Source organism: Tachysurus fulvidraco, chromosome 9 (assembly GCF_022655615.1).
Source record: "Tachysurus fulvidraco isolate hzauxx_2018 chromosome 9, HZAU_PFXX_2.0, whole genome shotgun sequence".
NCBI classification, from domain to species: Eukaryota; Metazoa; Chordata; class Actinopteri; order Siluriformes; family Bagridae; genus Tachysurus; species Tachysurus fulvidraco.
In genome coordinates, this window is record NC_062526.1 from 2,922,073 (window position 1) to 2,946,820 (window position 24,748).

At 41.4% G+C, this 24,748-nt stretch overlaps 1 protein-coding gene across 1 annotated transcript in view; it reads left to right on the forward strand.

The window, feature by feature from the left end:
• Positions 1-7,551: 7,551 nt before the first annotated feature.
• Positions 7,552-24,748, forward strand: part of htr7c (5-hydroxytryptamine (serotonin) receptor 7c) — a 49,724-nt gene continuing 32,527 nt past the window's right edge. Inside the window, exons 1-4 of the mRNA XM_027162768.2 lie at positions 7,552-7,636; positions 7,728-7,740; positions 8,210-8,326; positions 10,023-10,775. Of these exons, the coding sequence (XP_027018569.2) occupies positions 7,552-7,636; positions 7,728-7,740; positions 8,210-8,326; positions 10,023-10,775 (968 nt within the window). The remainder of the gene's footprint in view (positions 7,637-7,727; positions 7,741-8,209; positions 8,327-10,022; positions 10,776-24,748) is intronic.

Here is a 24,748-nt window from a genome sequence, read left to right on the forward strand (position 1 = left end):
TGGTGGTGAGTGATTGTTGGGAATAAAGGTGATGAGTGTTTGTTGGGAACAATGGTGATGAGTTTGGTTATTGGGAAAAATGGTGGCCAATTATTTGTTTTTGGGAACAATGATGATGAGTGATTGGCTATGGGGGAAAATGGTGGCCAATGATTTTTTGTTTGTAACACTGGGGATCAGTGATTGATAGAAACAATGAGGATCACTGATTGGTTATCAGGGAAAATGGCAATCACTGACTGGTTACTAGGAACATAGACTCGAGCAAAACCACAACAATCAACACAATGAAACGAGCGTGTGATGTTCCTCCAGTGCTGGCATCTCTGGAAAATTGTCCGTGGTGTGTGAGTGAATGTGTGTGTGTGTGTGTGTGTGTGTGTGTGTGTGTGTGTGCCCTGCGATGGGTTGGCACTCCATCCAGGGTGTATCCTGCCTCGATGCCCGATGACGCCTGAGATAGGCACAGGCTCCCCGTGACCCGAGAAGTTCGGATAAGCAGTAGAAAATGAATGAACGGTGTTAACGTACTTGCTGTTCACAATCATCCAGCTAGTCAGCCTAGTACAACAGTGTAATCAAATATAAGATGGATATCCCATTGATTTCAATTTATGTTTACCGTTTTATTAACTCCAGATTTCCTTCACTGGATTTGCTAAAAATGTCACTTCGTGAAGACAGCAGAAATTTCCCTTTCTCAAATTTTCATCATTTTCATGCTTCGTCACATAGAAAATGGATTAATTAAAATTTCAGTACTGGATATCATTTAAACCATAACACGGTTAACGACTGCGCATGCGGTTATTTAATTCATCCAAAGGATTTCTGAAGGACGTCACCATTACACACGATGCTATATAATTCAGTTTTATATCATCTCTCATGTCACCTGCTCTTCATAATGAATCGAATTAAACTTAACACTCAAATCGAATTACTGATCTATACAGGAGAACGGTATAAGGCAGAGATACAGGTCAACACTGACAAGCCTATAAGTATGTAACATCCACTCTGTAGCCATGACTACAATTAGGATAGTTTTTTGTCTCCTCATTATTTGACACGCCGCTAAGCCGATATTTTAATTATAAGCATTTAATGCAAATGATTTCTAATCCACAGAACAGTCGATGACTCACCTTCTGTCTGCATGAGTCATCATCGCACGGACCAACCTGCGAATAAATGTCATGACTCAGAACCTGAACAAAGGCCATCATGTACTACGTCCCTCGAACATGCAGAAATGTGTTAGAGCGACTCAACGATGTTCATTGTGTTCTGGTCATGTAACACCAAACCTTCATAGGGAAAAGGATCTAAATGTAGATATTAGATAAAAAGGCAGAAATTAAACGATCTTAATGTCTGATGTCAAATGTTCGTCATTGTGGCCATGAAGAAAACGTGTTCATTCAGTCAATTGTCATTCAGACAGACAGTTACAGACAGCAACAGACTGACAAAAGATAGACAGACAGGCAGTCAGACAGACAGACAGATAGATACACAGACAGATACAGATTTATAGACAGACAGGCAGACTAACAGATACACAGTGAGAGACCCACAGACACAGTGGGCCACAGACAGACAGACATACAGACAGACAGCAATAAAGTGACAGACATACTTACAGACAGGCAGTGAGACAGACAGACAGACAGACAGACAGATACAATCAGATACAGATTTATAGACAGACAGAGGCAGACTAACAGATACACTTTGAGAGACCCACAGACACAGTGGGCCACAGACAGACAGACATACAGAATGGTGATAGACACACATGCACACAGACAGGTAAGTAAGACAGACAACAGAAGACACACTGGTAAACAGACAGACAGAGACACAAACACACACATTGTCAGACAGGCAGTCAGACAGACAGATACACAGACAGATACAGATTTATAGACAGACAGAGGCAGACTAACAGATACACAGTGAGAGACCCACAGACACGGTGGGCCACAGACAGACAGACATACAGACAGACAGCAATAAAGTGACAGACACACTGACAGACAGTCAGTGAGACAGACAGACAGACATACAGATTTATAGACAGACAGAGGCAGACTAACTGATACACAGTGAGAGACCCACAGACACAGTGGGCCACAGACAGACAGACATACAGAATGGTGATAGACACACATGCACACAGACAGGTAAGTAAGACAGACAACAGAAGACACACTGGTAAACAGACAGACAGAGACACAAACACACACATTGTCAGACAGGCAGTCAGACAGACAGACAGACAGATACACAGACAGATACAGATTTATAGACAGACAGAGGCAGACTAACAGATACACAGTGAGAGACCCACAGACACGGTGGGCCACAGACAGACAGACATACAGACAGACAGCAATAAAGTGACAGACACACTGACAGACAGGCAGTGAGACAGACAGACAGACATACAGATTTATAGACAGACAGAGGCAGACTAACTGATACACAGTGAGAGACCCACAGACACAGTGGGCCACAGACAGACAGACATACAGAATGGTGATAGACACACATGCACACAGACAGGTAAGTAAGACAGACAACAGAAGACACACTGGTAAACAGACAGACAGAGACACACACACACATTGTCAGACAGAAATGTAGGCAAACAGACACACACACAAATGCACACAGACAGGTAAGGGAGACAGACACACACAGACATATTTACATTTCTGGCAGATGCCCTTATTCAGAGTCACTTACATCTCATTTATACAGCTGAGCAATTCAGGGTTAAGGGCCTTGCTCAGAGGCCCAGGAGGGGCAGCTTGGTGGCCCTGGGATTCAAACTAATGACCCTCCTATTAGTAGTCTAACACCTTAACCACTAAGCTAGCACTCCCCCCCCCACCCCACACATTAACCTGAACTTCTCGACTGAAGCTCGTCCACTTCACTATGTTGTGATTTCTTTCTACATGGAGCTGATTTCTACAGAGGAAGGACATTTAATGAGTCATTGTTCTGCTCTGATTGCTCCATGAGCTCCACCTGGGCATTTTCCTTTTAACTGACCACACACCCACACACACCCACACACTCTCTCTCTCTCTCTCTCTCTCTCTCTCTCTCTCTCTCTCTCTCTCTCTCTCTCTCTCTCTCTCACACACACACACACACACACACACACACACACACACACATACACATTTCAACAAAACTGTTAACAGCACCCACAAAATCTGTTTTCGTCTTTAATCGGTCATTCATCACAGCGAGACACTTTTATAATATCAAACGTCAAATATCCAAGTTACATAAACGTCAGTCATCAGTTCCACATCACACATCGCCTCACTCCATCAGCATGACTTTCACATGTAAGCTGTGCCAGCAATCCTCTATTATAAATGAGTTTGGTAGTGTTTGGTGCAGTGTGTGTGTGTGTGTGTGTGTTTGTGTGAGTGTGTGTATGTGATAGTGTGTGTGTGAGTGTGTGTGTGTATGTGAGTGTGTGTGTATGTGATAGTGTGTGAGTGTGTGTGTATGTGATAGTGTGTGATGTGTGTGTGTGTGTGTGTGTATGTGATAGTGTGTGTGTGTGTGTGTGTGTTTGGCACAGTCATGATATTGAACATATGACACATTAATTTCCATATTGTAAATATTACATAATAATACAGTGATACAGTCAGCGTTCATTGCGTCCACTCGGCTTCCTACTGCGAGGGGAGGAGTTACAGTATGGAGGTTGATGGCTACTGGTATGAAAACACGCTCTGTGGTCTCAGTCTAGGGCTGAACGTACTTTGGGATAAGCCTCAGATCGATACTGAATCACGCTTGTTGTATTTACTTAACTGAAATGTGTTTATCGGTTTTACGTGATTGAACCAAGTCACATTAAAACAATTTGTTTTTGTACCTACGGCTTGATTTGATTGCGTAATTTCACCCCTAAGAATCAACGAATGACGTGACGTGACGTGACATACGGCTAAGTACGGTGACCCATACTCAGAATTTGTTCTCTGCATTTAACCCATCCAAAGTGCACACACACAGCAGTGAACACACACATACACACACACACACACACACACACACACACACACACACACACACCGTGAACACACACACACCGTGAACACACACACCGTGAACACACACAGCAGTGAACACACACGCACACACCGTGAACACACACACACCGTGAACACACACAGCAGTGAACACACACACACACATACACACCGTGAACACACACATACACACCGTGAACACACACACAGCAGTGAACACACACACTCTGTGAACACACACAGCAGTGAACACACACACCGTGAACACACACACACCGTGAACACACACACACCGTGAACACACACACAGCAGTGAACACACACAGAGCAGTGAACACACACAGCAGTGAACACACACACTCACACACACACCATGAACACACACACACAGCAGTCAACACACACACAGCAGTGAACACACACACACACACACCATGAACACACACACACCGTGATCACACACACACACACACACACACACACACACACACACCGTGAACACACACACACCTTGAACACACACACAGCAGTGAACACACACACACCTTGAACACACACACCGTGAACACACACACCGTGAACACACACACAACAGTGAACACACACACCGTGAACACACACACAACAGTGAACACACACACACCGTGAACACACACCCGGAGCAGTGGGCAGCCGTTTATGCTGCGGCGCTCGGGGAGCAGTTGGCGGGGGGTTCGGTGCCATGCTCAAGGGCACCTCAGTGGTGGTATTGAGGGCCCGAGACTCGAACCCACAACCTTAGGGTTAGGAGTCAAACTCTGTAACCATTAGGCCATGACTTTCCCTATGACTAATGACGTCCCCTACAGTATGTCTAACCCATGTCTAATGAGTTTTAGTTCATCTAGTCAGTGGAATCATCCTTAACAAGATCTCATAATGTCACTGGTGTACGTTAATACTGCGTGATTCGATCTCGGTCGCGCTACGTTTGTCCTATCTACTAATTAGAAACGTGTTGAAATTTAGTTTAGCATAAGCAATGACATCACAGTTTAATGAGAAACTTGATATCTATCCATCCATCCATCCATCCATCCATATTCTGTACTGTTTATTCTTCACAGATTCTGAGGAATCTTTCAAAGAATTTTGAAGAAATTTGAATTTACACATGAATCTGATGATTTTTGCACTAGATTGTGGACGATTCTTGACTAAAAGTTGTTATTTGTTCAAAAATGTGATTACAATTTTGAAATTCGAAGCAATTATCTGGTGTTTTTTTTGGGACTTAACTGAAGACTAATATTTGATATCTGTTCAAGAATTTAGAATCTCGAACATTATAAATTGAATTTTAATGACATTTTAATACGATTCGAGTATCCTGAATCTTAAGGATCTCAAATCTATCTGGTGCTTTTTGGACTTGATTGTTTGTCTATGCATTATAAAGGCATTATATAATAGACATGTCATAGCTGGTGTGTCTGATTTACTGGTGGTCTTAGATTTAAGTGGATCTGATGCTCGTTACTGCCACAGTCACATTATTCAGCGAGTAATGAGCATTCAGGCTTGATGAAGAAAGCGCTGAGGTCTCTTGGGGAAATCTGCCCTTTTGTACCTGACCACACCGTCTCCTATTATTATCCACTACTGCAGCCCACCGACCTGAGGGAAGCGGAAAAGGGCAAAACTCGAGTGGCGGCACATCACGGCGATGACTAATGCGCGGTAATGAGTGTGTGAGACAGTTCTCGCTGTCCTGCACTCGGGTCCACTACGAGTCCGAGTGGACCACCAAGACAGACTTTTATATCATTAGCGATGAGGCAGCTTTCCTCGGCTGAAAATTGAATTTTGAAGAGCATTAAATAATCTCCTTATAAAAATAACAGAGATGGGGGACTCGAGTCATATGACTTGACTCGAGTCAGACTTAAGTCGCAAATTTGAGACTTGCTTGACAAATTTTAAAAAAGACTCGACTTGACTTTGACTTGACATTCATGACTTGAGACTTGACTCGGACTTGAGTTAAATGACTCAGAGATGGGGGACTCGACTTGACTCGAGTCAGACTTAAGTCGCAAATTTGAGACTTGAGACTTGCTTGACAAGTATTAAAAAAAGACTCGACTTGACTTTGAATTGACATTCATGACTTGAGACGTGACTCGGACTTGAGTTAAATGACTCAGAGATGGGGGACTCGACTTGACTCGAGTCAGACTTAAGTCACAAATTTGAGACTTGAGACTTGATTGACAAATATTAAAAAAGACTCGACTTGACTTTGACTTGACATTCATGACTTGAGACTTGACTCGGACTTGAGTTGAATGACTCAGGGACGGGGGACTCGACTTGACTCGAGTCAGACTTAAGTCGCAAATTTGAGACTTGAGACTTGCTTGACAAATATTAAGAAAAGACTCGACTTTGACTTGACATTCATGACTTGAGACTTGACTCGGACTTGAGTTAAATGACTCAGAGATGGGGGACTCGACTTGACTCGAGTCAGACTTAAGTCGCAAATTTGAGACTTGAGACTTGATTGACAAATATTAAAAAAAGACTCAACTTGTCATTCATAACTTTAGACTTGACTCGGACTTGAGTTAAATGACTCAGAGATGGGGGACTCGACTCGAGTCAGACTTAAGTCGCAAATTTGAGACTTGAGACTTCCTTGACAAGTATTAAAAAAAGACTCGACTTGACATTGACTTGACATTCATGACTTGAGACTTGACTCGGACTTGAGTTAAATGACTCAGAGATGGGGGACTCGACTTGACTCGAGTCAGACTTAAGTCGCAAATTTGAGACTTGAGACTTGATTGACAAATATTAAAAAAAGACTCAACTTGTCATTCATAACTTTAGACTTGACTCGGACTTGAGTTAAATGACTCAGAGATGGGGGACTCGACTCGAGTCAGACTTAAGTCGCAAATTTGAGACTTGAGACTTCCTTGACAAGTATTAAAAAAAGACTCGACTTGACATTGACTTGACATTCATGACTTGAGACTTGACTCGGACTTGAGTTAAATGACTCAGAGATGGGGGACTCGACTTGACTTGAGTCAGACTTAAGTCGCAAATTTGAGACTTGAGACTTGATTGACAAATATTAAAAAAAGACTCGACTTGTCATTCATAACTTGAGACTTGACTCGGACTTGAGTTAAATGACTCAGAGACGGGGGACTCGACTTGACTCGAGTCAGACTTAAGTCGCAAATTTGAGACTTGAGACTTGATTGACAAGTATTAAAAAAACACTCGACTTGACATACATGACTTGAGACTTACTTGTGACTTGCACATGTGTGACTCACTCCCACCTCTGTATAATAATTAACAGACCCCTTCACCGTATAACCGAGTGTTATATTTTAATATAAACCCGCGATCCGAAGCCGGAACTACTTTCCTAGCTGCTCCTATAAGAAAGGAATCAAAATGTAAATCACGACATTGCATGAAAATCGAGTCCTTGGTGCAGAGTCACATCATCGGCGAGACTCCGACTTTACAAAGCGACTGCTCGCCTCACCTGCAGACCAGTAAGCGAGAAGCAGATCAACCGCTTCAGCCCGGGCTGTCACACAAACCCGTGACACGTCTGTCCATTTATATTTCATATCCTCTCCCCAGGACCACGGCGCAGGTGAGGTGACCCAGCTGTTCTGCTGCACCAATAATCATGATGACAGCGATGAGCTCCCGGCGAACACGCCATCCTTTTTTCCCCTTCATTACAGATACACGATCCCATTCCGCTACAAAAGTGTGTGGTATGCAAATCCCTTCTTTCACGCATCTATCTGAATTATGCATTTGTCTTTACGCTCTTCAGGAAGATTTGCGATCAGCATTTTTTCCCCTTGGCCTGTTTGGATCAACATTTGCATGATGCATAAAGATTTAACAGTTACACAATTTGCATGTGATGTTGCTCGATATTAATTTGTCGATGATACAAATGATGTGGATGAAACTGCGTAGTTGAAGCTGTTCATAAACAAAGACATGTGTAGATAGGGAGAGAGAGATGGAGAGATAGAACGACAGACCCTTCGATTGACTCATGAAGTGTGTGAGATGTAAAGTGTTTCATTCATACTGCATTGTTGTAGAAGACAAACAAAAGCTGAGGCCATGCTCAGAAATGTTCTGCAGGCAAAAGCGCAGTTGATCGAGGGATGCGTTTCCATCCGACGTATGGACGTGGGCGTGTCCGGAGACGTGACAAGGTTGAGAATAGTTGAACTTTATGCAAATAAGGAGCGACTAATGGGAGTAAAGACGGAAGAGTCGAGCGCACGTGATCCTTTATAAAGAGCAAACATCCTTTGAATTGAGTTCAAATCTCAGGTCCACCAAGCATCCACTGATGGGCCCTTGAGCAAGGCCCTTAAAACTTCTGCAAAATGTCATTTTTTTCTCTCACGGAAAACTTAAAAAGTAAATCAGTTTCCATTAAATCGTCCACCATACAGGGAGGTTTGTTACCATGACACATTAAATGTATTAGAAGGAGCTCCTTGATATAAAGTTGTGATATGGAGCTGCGCTGCAGAAACCAATCCACCAATCAGAAAGAAGAATTCACATGCTCGGAGGTTTCCTTCAGGTCGTCCTCCGACCTCCGTTCAGAACGTTCTATTTTAGCCGCCGGAAATCTTTCAGCTGTGTTTATTAAGTAGTTATAAAAGCTGTTGATCTAAATGATATAACATGCAGATTTTTAATATATTTTTTTTCATAAAACATTATGTGTAGGTAAAACTTAGATGCAAAATTAGTTACAGTGCTTTTTTTTTTTTCCATATCAGTACTTTCAGACCAGGATCTGAATTTAAATGGTGGCTTTTTACCTTTTTTGTTAGCTTTTTTTTTTTTTTTTTAATAAAAAGCTTTAGTAGCAGCTTAATGCAGATGTTGACAGTTGTGTTAATGAGACTTTGTTAGAGTTAAAGTGAAAACTAGGGCGTTTAATGGAGTAAAAAACTAATTAAAATGTCGCTTTTATCTAATGGGCAAAGTGCCAACAAACACAGTGAAGGGTTTATCACATTATCACGAAGAGAGAGAGAGAGAGAGAGAGAGAGAGAGAGAGAGAGAGAGAGAGATTAAGACTAAAGCATAATAGAAAGATAAATGAGAGCAGGAGATGGGGAGAGATGAAGGACATGATAAGAGAAAGAGAGAGCTGAAGGAAAAGATAAGAAAAGAAGAGGAGAGAAAGAGAGAGAGAGAGAAGGAATGAGGGATGAGAGTGTGAGAGGTGTATAGAGGAGGAGAGAGAAAAGAGAGTAAATCAAAGAATTGAAGAGGTAAATGAAGAGCAGCTTGTGGTGAGAGAAGAAATAGAGAAATGTGAGGGAGAGAGAACAGAACAGAAAGAATTAAAAGATGGAGGGAGGAGGTGAAGATTTAGAGGTGAAGAGAATGAGACAGGAGGAAAGAGCAAGCCAAGAACAAGATGTAACAGGAAGAACAGAATGAGAGAAAGTGGGTGGATGGAGGAACGAGGGCTAAAGAAATGGAGGAGAGATGGGGTGGTTAGTGTGCAGGTGTGGCAGAAAAAAAGAAACTACAGAACTGGAAGAAAAATGAAAAGATGGTGGGAGGAGACATTGTGAATGAGAGGAAGAGAAAGTGACAGAAGGAGGGAAAGAAGCAGGGGGGAGAGAGAGAGAGAGAGAGACAGAATTACAACGGATAGGCAACAGAAAATGGTAAAGAAAAGTAAAAGATAGATAAATATTTAGATTATAAGCGCGCTTGTGTGTGTGTGTGTGTGTGTGTGTGTGTGTGTGTGTGTGTGTGAGAGAGAGAGAGAGAGAGAGAGAGAGTGCGCGCGCGCATCGCGCTTTCTCCCACCTTGTGCGCGCTCTTTTCTCTCTCCAAACCTTTTTCGATTCTTTTCATTTTTTATTTGTATTTTTATGTCCTCTTCCCATCAATCTATTCATCTTTTAATATTTTTTATTATCTGATTTTATATTTTAATTCTCTACGCGTGGGTAAAACCTTCAGAACGCGAGAGAGTTATAGAGCGTGCGCTCGCGGTTCAGCATGCGCTCTTGGAGAGGTGTGTCGTTACACCCCCCCCCCTCCCCAACACACACACACACACACACACACACACACACACACACACACACACACACACACACACACACACACACACACACACCGCCGGGGATTTCCAGAGCCAGAGATGTTCAACTCGTCTCCGTCGGCTTCTACGCTCTTCTTCTCCGCGGATCGTGATCATGATGTCGCCGCCGGTTCCTCGCGCCCGTTCCGCGGCGGAGGTGTCGGTGTTGATGTGGGCGACGGTGACGGGAACAACGGCTCGTGCGCCGAGCGGCCACTCGAGTTCGCCCCCACGGAGAAGGTGGCCGTGGGTCTCGCGCTAGCCGCGGTCACGGCGGTGACGGTAATCGGGAACGCGCTCGTGGTGGTGGCCGTGTGTGTGGTGAAGAAGCTCCGGCAGCCTTCCAACTACTTGCTTGTGTCGCTCGCAGCCGCCGACCTGTCCGTAGCTCTTGGGGTCATGCCCTTCGCCATAGCAACCGACCTCACCGGTGGCAAATGGCTGTTCGGTGAAGCTTTCTGTAACGTCTTCATCGGGATGGACGTCATGTGCTGCACGGCGTCTATCATGACCTTATGCGTCATCAGCGTGGACAGGTCAGTTTTGGCGGTATTTATTTATTTATTTATTTATTTATTTATTTATTTATTTATTTATTTGTATAATTTTCAAAACCATCCCCAAACCACGACGTCCTGCTCCGTTCCTGCAGTCAGGTTTCTCTTAATAGGAAATGAAAAAAACATTAATTACGCAATTAATTGACTTCATTAACGATATTATGCGTCATTTCGCACAGGTGAGTTTTGGCGGGAAAATGTTTTTATATCAGAGTAGCTCATTTACATACAAAATAAACTGATTTGATGCTTTAACTTCTGGTCATCGTGATCATCATCTTTTAGTTTTAGAAGAGAAACTTGAACAAAAAAACAAAAACAATTTAAAAAACAAAAACTAATGTTTGGTAGGAAAAAGAGAAACTTTTGTCCGTATTTGTCCGTATTTGATGTCATCACTATCAACACATGAATTTTGGCGGGAACAAAATTTACGTGTCATCGTCATGGACGGGAAAATTTGGTGGAAAGCTGTTGTTTACTTCCTATTTTTTTTTTACCTCGGAGAACTCATTTATTTATAAATCATCATTTAGCTCATAAAGCTGTATCATTGGGGAGGCTTTATAATCATTTTATGCTAAATAATATCCATTTTTTTATTTTTTTATTTTATGCATCAGGTGGGAATTCTTGTGTTCATTGCATATCTTCAACAGAGAGAAAGTTCTGACACTAGAGTCTCCTTCTAAAAACAAAAACCTTACCTTTATGGAAAACTTCGTCTTTGTTAAATACCTAAAAAGTAAAAAGTAAATCAGTTTCCATTAAACGGTTGATCGTCCACCATACAAGGAGGTTTGTTACTATAGAAACGATGACATGTTAAATCTATTAGAATGAACTCCTTGATATAAAGTTGTTATGGGAAACCAATCAACCAATCAACCAATCAGAAAGAAGAATTCAGGAGAGAACGCCATGTGCTCGGAGGTTTCCTTCGGGTCGTTCTGTCAGGAAGCGATAGTGTACGAGAGATAAAAAAAAACACACCTTATCTGCTGCGAGGGTAATTCTGTGCTCGATCATTAGGAGTTAAACAGATTGGTGTGTGATTAGCAGAACGCTATCGCAGTGTGGCTCATGCTAGAGCAGCGCATCACGCTGGGAAAACCTGGACTGTGTGACATCAAGGATGCTCCTGGACTCTAATTTCATTTGACACAGCTCACAAATGTGTTATGTGGTCTTTGGGCTCCACTGTCACATTCCACACACACACACACACACACACACACACACACACACACACACACACACACACACACACACACACACACACACACACACCACAGTCCTTTTTCCTAGAATAGCTCAAAATGATGAATATTTCAGCGATGCTCTGTTGCGATTGTCCGTCAGTGTTTCACTCAGGAGCCGTTCAGGTTAAAGTTTACCTGCATCATCACTTACATCCCTATTGTTTTATTTTAACATCATTTAACAAGTGATAAAATTTGATAAGGAATACAATATCAACGATATTTACATCCGTATAAAAAGGCGATAGACAAAGTGTATACAATTTCATTTTCTAAAAATATTTTAGATTTTAAAATACTAATAATTATATTAATATGAACACAAACGTTTTTCTTTCACTATCTCTCTCTCTCAGACCTGGAGTTCTAGTAAATGAATCGATTCTTTCTGTCCGACTCAAACCTCACGAATGATTTTTCCAGAAACACTGGATATATATTTTTTCCAGGAAAGTTTTAAAGAAAAAGTTTAGCTGCAGCACTGATATTTAAGAAGAAAAAACAACAACACACAAACAACAGCAAAAAAAAAAAAAAAAACGACAAAAGAAAAGACAAAAATATAAATAACAATATGATATAAATCACACAAAATATCTGAAATTTGAATAGTCCTTGCCGATTGTTGTTTGTCAGACCGTACGAACATGATCCTGACGTCACACTGTAGGATCTCAGGTGTCATCAGGGGTTATACGTCATCCATCCGTGACACCTTCAGACCCGCATTCTCTCACTAAAAAGGCAGGTAGCATCAAATGAGCGTTAATATTGTTCATGACAATCCTTGATGATAAAAACAGAAAGATACGACGATCATCCGATTCAGCGCTCCTATTGGTTCCTAGTTTGTCGCTCGTCATACAGTAGATGTCGTCACGCTGCAGGTAAGTGTCTGACATCTTCTGACGCTGCCAGAACTTCATCTGATTAAAAAACTGATCTCAGCGACCATTAATCGGCTGTCGGTGGCCATGACCAGGTCAAACCAGCCAAGTTGTCTCAGACGATAAAATTGTGGCCAAAATTGCACAGTGTGGCTGGACTGTAAAAGTATTAGTAAGGAGTGTAAACATGCACATTCCTGTTATATATCTCACAATATAACATTCGTTCATTCATTTACTACCGCTTATCCAAACTTCTCGGGTCACGGGGAGCCTGTGCGTATCTCAGGCGTCATCGGGCATCGAGGCAGGATACACCCTGGACGGAGTGCCAACCCATCGCAGGGCACACACTCACGCACACACTCTCATTCACTCACACACTCACAGCCTACGGACAATTTTCCAGAGATGCCAATCAACCTACCATGCATGTCTTTGGACCGGGGGAGGAAACCGGAGTACCCGGAGGAAACCCCCCGAGGCACGGGGAGAACATGTAAACTCCACACACACAAGGCGTAGGCGGGAATCGAACCCCCAACCCTGGAGGTGTGAGGCGAACGTGCTAACCACTAAACTGCAGTGCCCCCCACAATATAACAATATTACATAAATAATTTTAAAAAATAGATTAATTTTTAAGTAATACATAGAAATCTACACACACTTAACTCTCTCTCGCTCTCTCACTCTCTCTCTCTCTCTCTCACACACACACACACACACACACACACACACACACACACACACACACACACACACACACACACACACTACCCTACTTCTGAGTGTATTATTCCCCACAATGTAACACACTACACACAGGAACTAGCTGTTTAAATATTGTGTGTCTAGTGAGGACTTTTCGCTGCGTGTGACTCAGAAAATCCTGACGCTCGTGTCTCTTGGACAATTACAGACAAAGAAGAGGCACTTAGCGGTTTTCCAATAACGTAGAATAAAATCAATTTAGCTTCGGTGAGCAAACCAGACGCATTCTCTCTCTCTCTTTCTATCCCTCTCTCTCTCTCGCCTGCATCGCCTCATTAAGCTCAATTTACGGCTGTGTGATAACCTTTCACAAAGCTTTGCTAAAGTCTGAATAATGTTATTGGCTATTAAGTGAATTGTGGAAGGGGAAAAGGAGGAGGAACCTGTCCTGAAGAGGAACATGTTGTTTCACATCGCCTCCATTTCTATTCCAGGAAACGATCACTAACGCTACGACGACAAGCCGTTATGTAATACAAGAGTTTTAACCGGGACACTGAAAATGTTTTTGTACAATATGGTTTGGGAGTTGGCTGTCTAAGTGAGGTTGGATATGCTCGGGTGGTTTGTGCTTGTTTATTACAAAAAGATTGAAATACAAACTAGGTTTGTAAAGTTCGTCACAACAAACTTTGGGGTTGGATTGAAGAAGCAAGTAATCATCATGTCCCAGGTTTTTGGAGGCGAGTGGACAGCTGGGTTGGCAATAATTTTGTAGGGAACTGGTCAGAGAGGGTGCCAAAAGTTTTGGACGTGAGTGGAACTATAGGGAGTCAATACGAGCATGTGAGGTTGCCAGTATGCATTTTATTCTGTTTTACTTATTGCGTTGAGTGTTTTGAGACGTCACATGCGAACGTTGCAACGTGCACGTGATGTCATGTGACATCATCAGAACGCCCATGCTGAGGTTTACTGTGCTGAGCATTTTGAAATGTCTCATGTGTATATGTTCTGGTAACATTGTGTTTCCAGGCATTTTGGTGGTTGATGTGCATGTGACGTAACCAGAACTTGGGTCAAGTTCTCCTCATTGTGCTGAGTGTTATGATATGTCACATGTTCATGTTGTGGTAATTCTCTGATTATATTGGGGACGGGGCTGCACGTGACGTCACGTGGCGTTTTGATACTGTGATTGCCAAGGGAGAGAGACTAGGCCCCTCCCACTTTGAGGGAACAGCCAGATTCAATCCCTTGGATGTGACATCATTAGGATTCGAACTCACCTTCAGTAGATTATATACAGATGATGTGAACACCTTGGTCCTGATCTGTAATACGTGCTTTTTAAACAGGAACTGAAGGACAAAATTGCTAATAATCTGCAAGATTTCTCCCCAAAGATTGTTTCAATCACCTCCGATTTGTTTCTGTGTCTGAGGATTGCAGGTTTATCCCAACGTTAACGAAGACAGAACTGCGTAGTAGACGATAAGCACAGAGAATAATCTGGAGAACTGCTGACATGCGCTTTCTGGTTGAATGGATGAAACTGTAACGCAATGCTGTTGGTTTTCAACAGTGTCGTGTTTCTGTGTTTCATTTTGTGAGGTGGAACAAACATCTATCTATCTATCTATCTATCTATCTATCTATCTATCTATCTATCTATCTATCTATAATCTATCTATCTATCTATCTATCTATCTATCTATCTATCTATCTATCTATCTATCTATCTATCGACCTATGCATTCATTCATCCACACACTTTTCCATCCATCCATCCATCCATCCATCCATCCATCCATCCATCCATCCATCCATCCATCCATCCATCTACCAACCCAACCCCATCCATTCTATCTATCTATCTATCTATCTATCTATCTATCTATCTATCTATCTATCTATCTATCTATCTATCTATCTATCTTTTAAAAGCCACCTAGCCGTCTTTCTCTCATTGTTTTGTATTGTATCGAATGACTGTAAAAAGAATCTTGACCAAATAAGTTGATGTTTTTAGAAAGCATAAAATCCAGTCAGAAAACAACAAATAGATGAAGAAACATATTTTTTAGTTAAAATCTAAAATCTATTAACGTTTTATAGACAAACTGTTCCACAGAGTAAATATTTAAAAACGGGTTTAGCTCGAATCATTCTCATGATGCTGCGATGTCCGTTTGGTGACGATTAGACTTAATTTGATGGAGAGGAAGTAAAACAAAACAAACAAACAACTTTTTTTAATTACATTTCAAAATGGCCGACCCTCTTTGTCAAATCGCAGATTTGCAACTGTAAGTTTTATCAAATCTATACTTTCATATTTATGAAATTATACTCAGTTCTAAGGATATTTGACACATCACGTAAGCCGCTTTATGACATTTCAGTATAAATGAGATTTCTTTGTGTCTTTAAAAGCACACCGACTTTTGCCTTGGGATGCACTGAAGCTACATCTCTGATCGATGTGTCTTTGTTTTAAACTAATTAGGAATTAAATGAAAAGAAGCTCCTGGAGAACCTGTTTGCTGTGGTGTGATAGATTACAGGAGGAGAAGTGGAAGAGAAAAGCAGGAAGCTAGTCCATCATTCCACAGTTTGGTTTTAACTGACCAAACTTATATGTGTGTGTGTGTGTGTGTGTGTGTGTGTGTGTGTGTGTGTGTGTGTGTGTGTGTGTGTGTGTGTGTGAGAGCGTTAGACTTCTTATACCACAGCTGCTTGTAAAAAGAGGCACTGAGATGACTGCACATGACCTCGTTTAATGTTAGGTGTCATGTGACCGTGTCACTTCCTGTTCTAGCTTATGTTAGAGCAGCTACAAACAGCATCTTTTTCACTTTCTTTCTTTCTTTCTTTCTTTCTTTCTTTCTTTCTTTCTTTCTTTCTTTCTTTCTTTCTTTCTTTTTTTCTTTATTTCTTAGCTTACAGCTTAGCTGCAGCGCTGATGTTTAAAAAAAACACAAACAAATAAAACAAGAAGAAAAAGAATGTCATTTCGGATGGAAATTTAGCACCACTTAAGCCTCTGATAACAAGCTGGGCTGCGTTTCAAATCTAAAAACTCGAAGAATTCGGTCCTATTTATTCCATCTGATGGGATAATTTCTTGCCGTCACTCAAAGCCTTTTCTTGCTCCTTTCATGGTGCTCTCAGTCATCCAGCTCCGGCGTGAACACACACCCAGATGTCAGTGCATAACAGCTGAAACGACGGCTGCGTCCCAAACCGACAGCTCAGCGAGTCTATTGAGCTGCAGGAAGCAGTCAGAAATAGTTTTCAGCTCTAACATTCACACAGATGCAGATGGGAAATAGCGGCCTGTTATCGGGGAAACACCTTTTAAAGACTCTTTCTTTTTTAATGAAAGCAATAAAACCCTTAAGGTGACTTTTTTTCCTCAGAAAAAAGATGCACACGCCATTACTATGGCAACAAACGTAGCTAGCGTCAGCTAACTAAGTAGCCGAGCTTGGTTTGGAGATTAGATTTATTATAAGCAACAACATAGGCAGTCTCTTTACCTTCCCTTTTACCCCAACACAACTCTTTACACATCAACACAATTCCTTACTTACCCTCACACAATTACCTTACACACTGACAGAATTCCTTTCATATCAACACTGTTCCATACATATACACATATTTATTTAGACTCCTCACACACTGAAATGATTCCAGACAATGTTGATAAAATTCCTTACCCTCACACATTTTTTTAAATACTGATCTAATTTTGTACACATCAACACAATCCCTTACACAGTGTTACAGTTACAGTTCCTTCAGCACACCCAAATCCGTACCCTGACTCAATTCCTGTCGCAATAACACAATTCCTGTCACATTGACACAATTCCTTACCCTGACACAATTCCTTACCCTGACACAATTCCTGTCACAATAACACAATTTCTGTCACATTGACATAATTCCTTACCCTGACACAATTCCTGTCACAATCACACAATTCCTGTCACAATAACACACTTTCTGTCACATTGACACAATTCCTTACCCTGAGACAATTCCTGTCACAATAACACAATTTCTGTCACATTAACACGATTCCTTACCCTGACACAATTCCTGTCACATTGACACAATTCCTTACCCTGACACAATTTCTGTCACAATCACACAATTCCTGTCACAATAACACAATTCCTGTCACATTGACACAATTCCTTACCCTGACACAATTCCTGTCACAATCACACAATTCCTGTCACAATAACACACTTTCTGTCACATTGACACAATTCCTTACCCTGACACAATTCCTTACCCTGACACAATTCCTGTCATAATCACACAATTCCTGTCACAATGACACAATTCCTATCACATTGACACAATCCCTTACACTGACACAATTCCTGTAACATTTACACAATCCCTTACACTGACACAATTTCTGTCATACTAACCCGATTTCTTACCCTGACACATTTCCTGTCACAATCACACAATTTCTGTTACAATAACACAATTCCTTTCACATCGACACAATTCCTTACCCTGACACAATTTCTGTCACGCTTAAACAATCTCTTAACCCGATACAATTCCTTAGTCAATTACACAATTCTCCACGCAATTTCTGCTTGACCCTCACACAATTCACACCCAATTCTCTACACACTGCCACAATTCCTTCAACCCTAGCACATTTCCTTACACATCAACCAAATTCCATAAACACGTTACAATTCCTTACACACTAACAAAATGCCATACACATCCACACAATTCCATACACATCCACACAATTCCTATTGTGGAATTCTTCATGAACCTTTTAAACCCCGCCCCCAAACTGCTGCGCACAGACTGGAGTGTGAATACGCTCTTTAATAAAGCACTCATTTTCAGTCTGTTTCTGTTTTAAGGTCAGTGGATGATGCAGAAGTCCTTAAATATAAAGATTTAAGTGAGGGATTTGACGGATTTCCTTATTTCATCACCAATTATAAGGAATAATGGTAATCAAATAAAAATAAAAAACCTTCGCCGTAAGGTAGAGACAGCACGCTTCCACCACACAGCATAGAGAAAATCCTGAAGAGCTGTGAAGAGACTGCAAAACACAGCTGAGGAGATAATCAAGGTCTCTGTCACCTCTATCAACTCTGATCCTGCTCGATTTTCACTCAGTATAAACAAACGTACGGTTTTCCGTCCACGAGTCTGATATAAAATGAGTCCAGATATGAGAATGAGTTAAAAAAAAATCTTTATTTAAGAAAGAAGAAAATAAACCTCTGATTGTTTATGTTTGATGTTTTCTGCTATTTCGGTGGAGTTTCCGGTCCCAGGTTGCCCGAGACGGAAAAAACTTCAGGACAGATTATGCCATGTTTTGTGGATATCATGACAAGCAGCAAGTCTTGCGTTTTTTTTTATTATTAACATCAAGAAAGAGAAAAAAAAAACAGGCTGTAATTTTATTTACATATAATTGAAAAATTATAATTGGATGTGGTTTAACCCTTTATACCAGAAAACAGAGGTTCCAGAACTCCACGTATCAGAAGTCTTTAATCGGTATAAACAGTCATTCATTCATTCATTCATTCATTCATTCATTCATTCATTCATTCATTTTCTACCGCTTATCCGAACTTCTCAGGCCACAGGGAGCCTGTGCCTATCTCAGGCGTCATCAGGCATCGAGGCAGGATACACCCTGGACTGAGTGCTCAGTATAAACAATTGAATGATATTTATCACTGTGAGTTTGCTCTAAAATGAGTCAGGACTCTGTTGGCGTTCAGTGTCAGACGTGTGTTTTTCCCCTCTGTTGATAACCTTACAGTGATTTTTATTGCTTTAAGAAAAACACTTGTTGTGGATGTTTTGAGAAAATAGCACACTGGAAGGCTAGGCAAAAGTAAAAAGGTTCACAATTTATTTATTTGTGCTGCTTCGAAACAGGACCCGGAGAGAGGAAGGACCTTGAACATTCGTTATTTTATAAGTATGACTCAAATACTGAAACTGAAGACAGGAAAACATCAATTATTGGCTAGATGCACAACGCCGGTTAGTCCCCCGAGTCTCAATTTCTAAATTGAGTCTAAATTTCTTACTACTTCAAGTCCTACACACAGAAGGTCAGAACTACTTCTTAGTAAAAGGTTCCGTCACAAAACCTTCAAATATGCTATGCTTTTTAGATGAACAAGCTCTCGGGGCATCTCAGAGAACACAAATGGGTTTGATATCTACATTTACTTTGAAGATATAAACATTTGTGTGGAAAAAAAATATTGTTTTTGTTTTATTTGAACTTTTATATGAAAATCTTGCCCCTAGTATATTAGGCCCCATTCACACTGCAGGTAAAAGTGGCCAAAATCCGCAATCGCCAAAATTTTTTTGGGGTCAAGTGACCAGGTCAGACTTCTTCAGGAGTAGTGTGAACACTCAAATCTGGCCCAGATCTGATTTTTTCAAATCAGATCTGGGCCACTTCCATATGTGGTCCTGAATCAGACCAAAAACTGATTTTTTCCAATGTGGCCAGTGTGAACAACCGTAAAAAAGTGGTTACGTGAACCAGCTCATAATGTTTGCATTGAATACATCACAATACTTCCTCCATAACCTCGGCGACTTTTTAGCGCAACGGCGTGCTGCGTGTGACGTCATCGTTATTGTTTGTTTGCGCATGCGGGTCAGTTCGAAACCGCAAACTGTTCACACTGGTATCTGATATAGGCCACGTTTTAAAAGGTAATGTGAACAGCCAAACAAAAAAAATCTGATCTGAGCAAAATATCCGAATTACTGTATGCATTAAGACTTGCAGTGTGAACGTGGCCTTAGTTAAAAACATACTACATTCTACAAATTCTTTACAAAGTCCCAAGTGTCTGCTTTGATATAAGCTTTATATTAACACCACTGTGGAGGGAGACATTACAAATGAAATTTTTTTTTTTTGGACTCTGGGAAAAGGAGTTACTAATCATGCTTACAAATTAGCCCTCATTAATCCAGAACCCTTTAATAGCTCACTATCAGGAACTTAAAGTGACGAAGCAGATGAAGGATAGACCAGGCTTTCCCTGGAACGCTTTGTAAAAAACACTGTTTGTGTAACGCCGGACTTTCACTTTCGTTACCTCAGCTTTCGGAAACTCCTGCCATCGCAGTGTCTCCCTCACCTACTGTATCGTGACACCTTGAAGCTGCATGCAAATTTTAATCCAAACAGATTCCTGACTAGAATGAACCAATATTTTAACTTGCAAACGTTCTGCATCCAAAAAAAGGTCCTGGGGGAAAAAAAAAGCATACAGGCGTAGAGAGGAAATCCTCGCGGCACCAACACAGGCAGTAAGGAACGAGAAATTTAGCCAGCAGATTAAGTGCCATCCTGAAGCAAGATGAATGAAATGAGACGACTAGAGAAGATCTAATCCCGTGTGTTGTGTTCCGGTCCAAGTGGCCCATCTTTATTTCGGAGCCAGTGGCCGAAATAATCTTTTGTATTTCATTCATCACCTGTATTTGCTAAATTCGTTCTAAATAATTCAAACGTTAATCGAATTTTACTCTAAATTAATTTTTTTTTTCAGATTTTTTTCTAGATATAGATATACAGTAGATATTAGATCTTTATCCCAAAATCAAACACTTTGACTGTAAAATGTGACCTAATGTGTAACTGCAAACATTCCCGAACGTTATCTACTGTATATTATTTAGGATTAAGATAAAGATAATTAAAAAATTAAAATAAAAAGACTTTTATGTTGTTGTTGTTTTGATTTTTTTTTAATTTCTAATACTTTTGAAAGCCCAATATTGTCCCGGGTCGATTTGAGCCGTTAAGTACCAAAGGGTCCAAAAAATTAGCATAACTTAAGTTGATACCTTAAATTAAGACCTCCGAGTTCCAGGAAGTCCTGTCTAAATACTGTACACTCGATTTTCAATTCAAGTTTCTTGTATAGCGCTTTTAAAAATGGACATTGTCTCAAAGCAGCTTTACAGAAGCATAGAAACAGAATAAAAATGACAAAGTTTAAAATTGCATTTCTATTTATCTCTAGAAGAAGTAGCCGCTACCTTTATTCGTCATGTACATTAATTACAGCACAGCGAAATTCTTTCTTTACATATCCCAACTTTAGAGGTTCAGAGTGCAGGATCGGCCATGATACAGCACCCCTGGTGCAGTGAGGGCTAGGGGCCTTGCTCAAGGGCCCAACAGTGGCAGCTTGGCAGGGATGGGGCTTGAACCCTGATCAACAACCCAGAGCCTTAACCACTTGAACCACCACCTGAACACTAATGTAACTGTATATTAACCTTGCGTTTCAGATTGCATCCTTCCGCACTATTCTAACGTGTAGTATAAATGGTAAGACTAGTGAAGTGGGTTCACACTGAAAAATCCAACCAGAAAAAGAAGAAGAAGAAGAAGAAGAAGAAAAAGAAGACGAAGAAGTATAAGTAGAAGAAGAAGGGCACTTCAAGAGCCTAGATGATGAACTTATTCAATCTAAAAAAAACTAACTGTGGAATGTTGGACATTTTTGCACTCAACGCTCGCAGCTTTGCTTTCGGAATAGTGAAAGGGGCGGAGAAATGGGGCGCCGGGGCCGGATTAAAAAACTTTCAAGATGGCTGATGACTCGGACTCATAGGGAATTGTTTGATCTGATTATATAAGTAACATAAGCAACAACAACAAACTTTGCAAAGAGGATAATCATTCATTCATTCATTCATTCATTCATTCATTTCCTACCGCTTATCCGAACTTCTCGGGTCACGGGGAGCCTGTGCCTATCTCAGGCGTCATCGGGCATTGAGGCAGGATACACCCTGGACGGAGTGCCAACCCATCACAGGGCACACACACACTCTCATTCACTCACACACTCACACACTACGGACAATTTTCCAGAGATGCCAATCAACCTACCATGCATGCCTTTGGACCGGGGGAGGAAACCGGAGTACCCGGAGGAAACCCCCGAGGCACGGGGAGGACATGCAAACTCCACACACACAAGGTGGAGGCGGGAATCGAACCCCCAACCCTGGACGTGTGAGGCAAACTTGCTAACTACTAAGCCACCATGCCCCCCAAGAGGATAATCGATTTCATATTTTCATGTATGTTTGTTAATCCACTCAAGATGTTATAGAAAGGACACTATGCACTATCTCGAGTCACTCGGATGACACAGAAGTTCAACAAGTCTGGTTACTTCCTCACGTCGTCTCAGTGAGGATTTCCCTCACTACGCCTCATTTATATCCTGGATGGTTATCTTCCTGTAAAAGCTGCTTTGTGGAAATGTCTGGAGAAATAAAATCAAACTGAATCGACCTGGATGTCGTCGGCGATCTAGACGAATCAGACGGACGAAAAAAAATGGGCAAAGAATCACATTGACTCTAAACTTTAACTTTAAATGTGGCTCATTTGATGTTATGTTTCAGTACATTAGCACACAATTCCTGTCTTTATAGTTTTACACAAACTACTAAACCTCATTTTTGAATATCATGGGGTCACGACCTCTAGAATGAGAACCAGGGCAGATGGAGACGGTAAGCTGACACCATAGCTGCTTAATTGAAAGCTTTGTTAAACCTGGGGAATAAACCGGTTCCTAAAAAACAATCGGCCTATTCAGTGGCACCCTTTTAGGCCCGATGACGTCACAATATACGTGTTTTTGAGGGACAATTATGCCTATTATGTTTAGTGAATGGAATGGTACAGTAGATCTGAATACACAAAAAAAAACAGGTTGTTTAAGATGGTGGATATTTACATGGGTAAGAAATTGAAAATGTGGGTCGAACAATAATACAAGATGTTGTAGCAGGAAATAAAATGAGAAGTGAAAAAATTGACCATTTTGACTTATGCGAAAAACGCAAGCTGGCGGCTGTGACCTACATTTCCGCCGTGCACCGAAAAAGCATTTAAAATCCCTCGAGGCACAGAGCGGCTCATAATCGATGGCACGTCTCAGATCTTGTGCTGAGTTCCTTTACACGGCCTCAAGCGTTAAGGTGACCTTCTTCATGTAGCGTCTGTTCCTGACACAAACGTTGGCCTTTGAACCCGCTCTAACGGCACACGTTCTCTCAGAGGAAGACAGGCTAATCTGTTACCGTCTTGCTATTTCGGCACCTCTTTCACGACCTCGAGTCACACCGTGTCAACACAGACGCGTAACACCGAGAGACGTCGTTAAGCGGCGTATAAAAACCCAGCGTTCACGCTGTGGTAAAGACTGACGTCTCGTCTGCTGCTGCGGATGTCTTTTATCGCACTGCACGGTGATACGTGTTTAATGCTGTAGGAAGTTCATGAAACAGGTTTTCACTTAGCTACAGTAGCAGCTGTAAACTATCCTCGCTATTAAGCTGTAAACTATCCTCGCTTTTATCGCTCTCTCTTGGCATTAATAACAAATTTGTTTGGCTACTATGAAAGCAGGAAGTTCTCAATCCCGGTGTAGAAAGACTACAGTATACAAACACGGCAACTACTCTGAAACCAATTACTTGCGGCAAGTCTTGATGTTTGCAGCGCATTTTTATTCGCTATGCAAACGAATTCAAATTATTTATTCGTTCATATGGCGACGTTAACAAAGCGGGTAACAACAAACACACCAACACACAGTGTCTGCATACCGGACTATGAACACTCGATCTCGCATGCAAATCTGACACCATGATGACTCCATCCTGTGGGTGAAGATCTGTTTTATTTGGAGAGAGAGAGAGAGAGAGAGAGAGAGAGAGAGAGAGAGAGAGAGAGAGAGAAAGGGAGTTAATGCACAGTTCACTAACTTCTCCAGATAAATGCAGGTTCCTCATGAAGCCAGTGATCGGATCGTCTCTGTTTGACGTCTCTCGTCGATATTTACGGCCCGAATTTTGCTACGATATCGACGCGGTATAAAAAGCCGAGATTTGTTTCAATCGAACCCCCGAAACGGCCTGTGGATACAAAATGCGAAGACCGTTTCCATTAAACGGACCTTGTTTCTTGGGATAAAAGGATAAAGAGTTTTTCTGT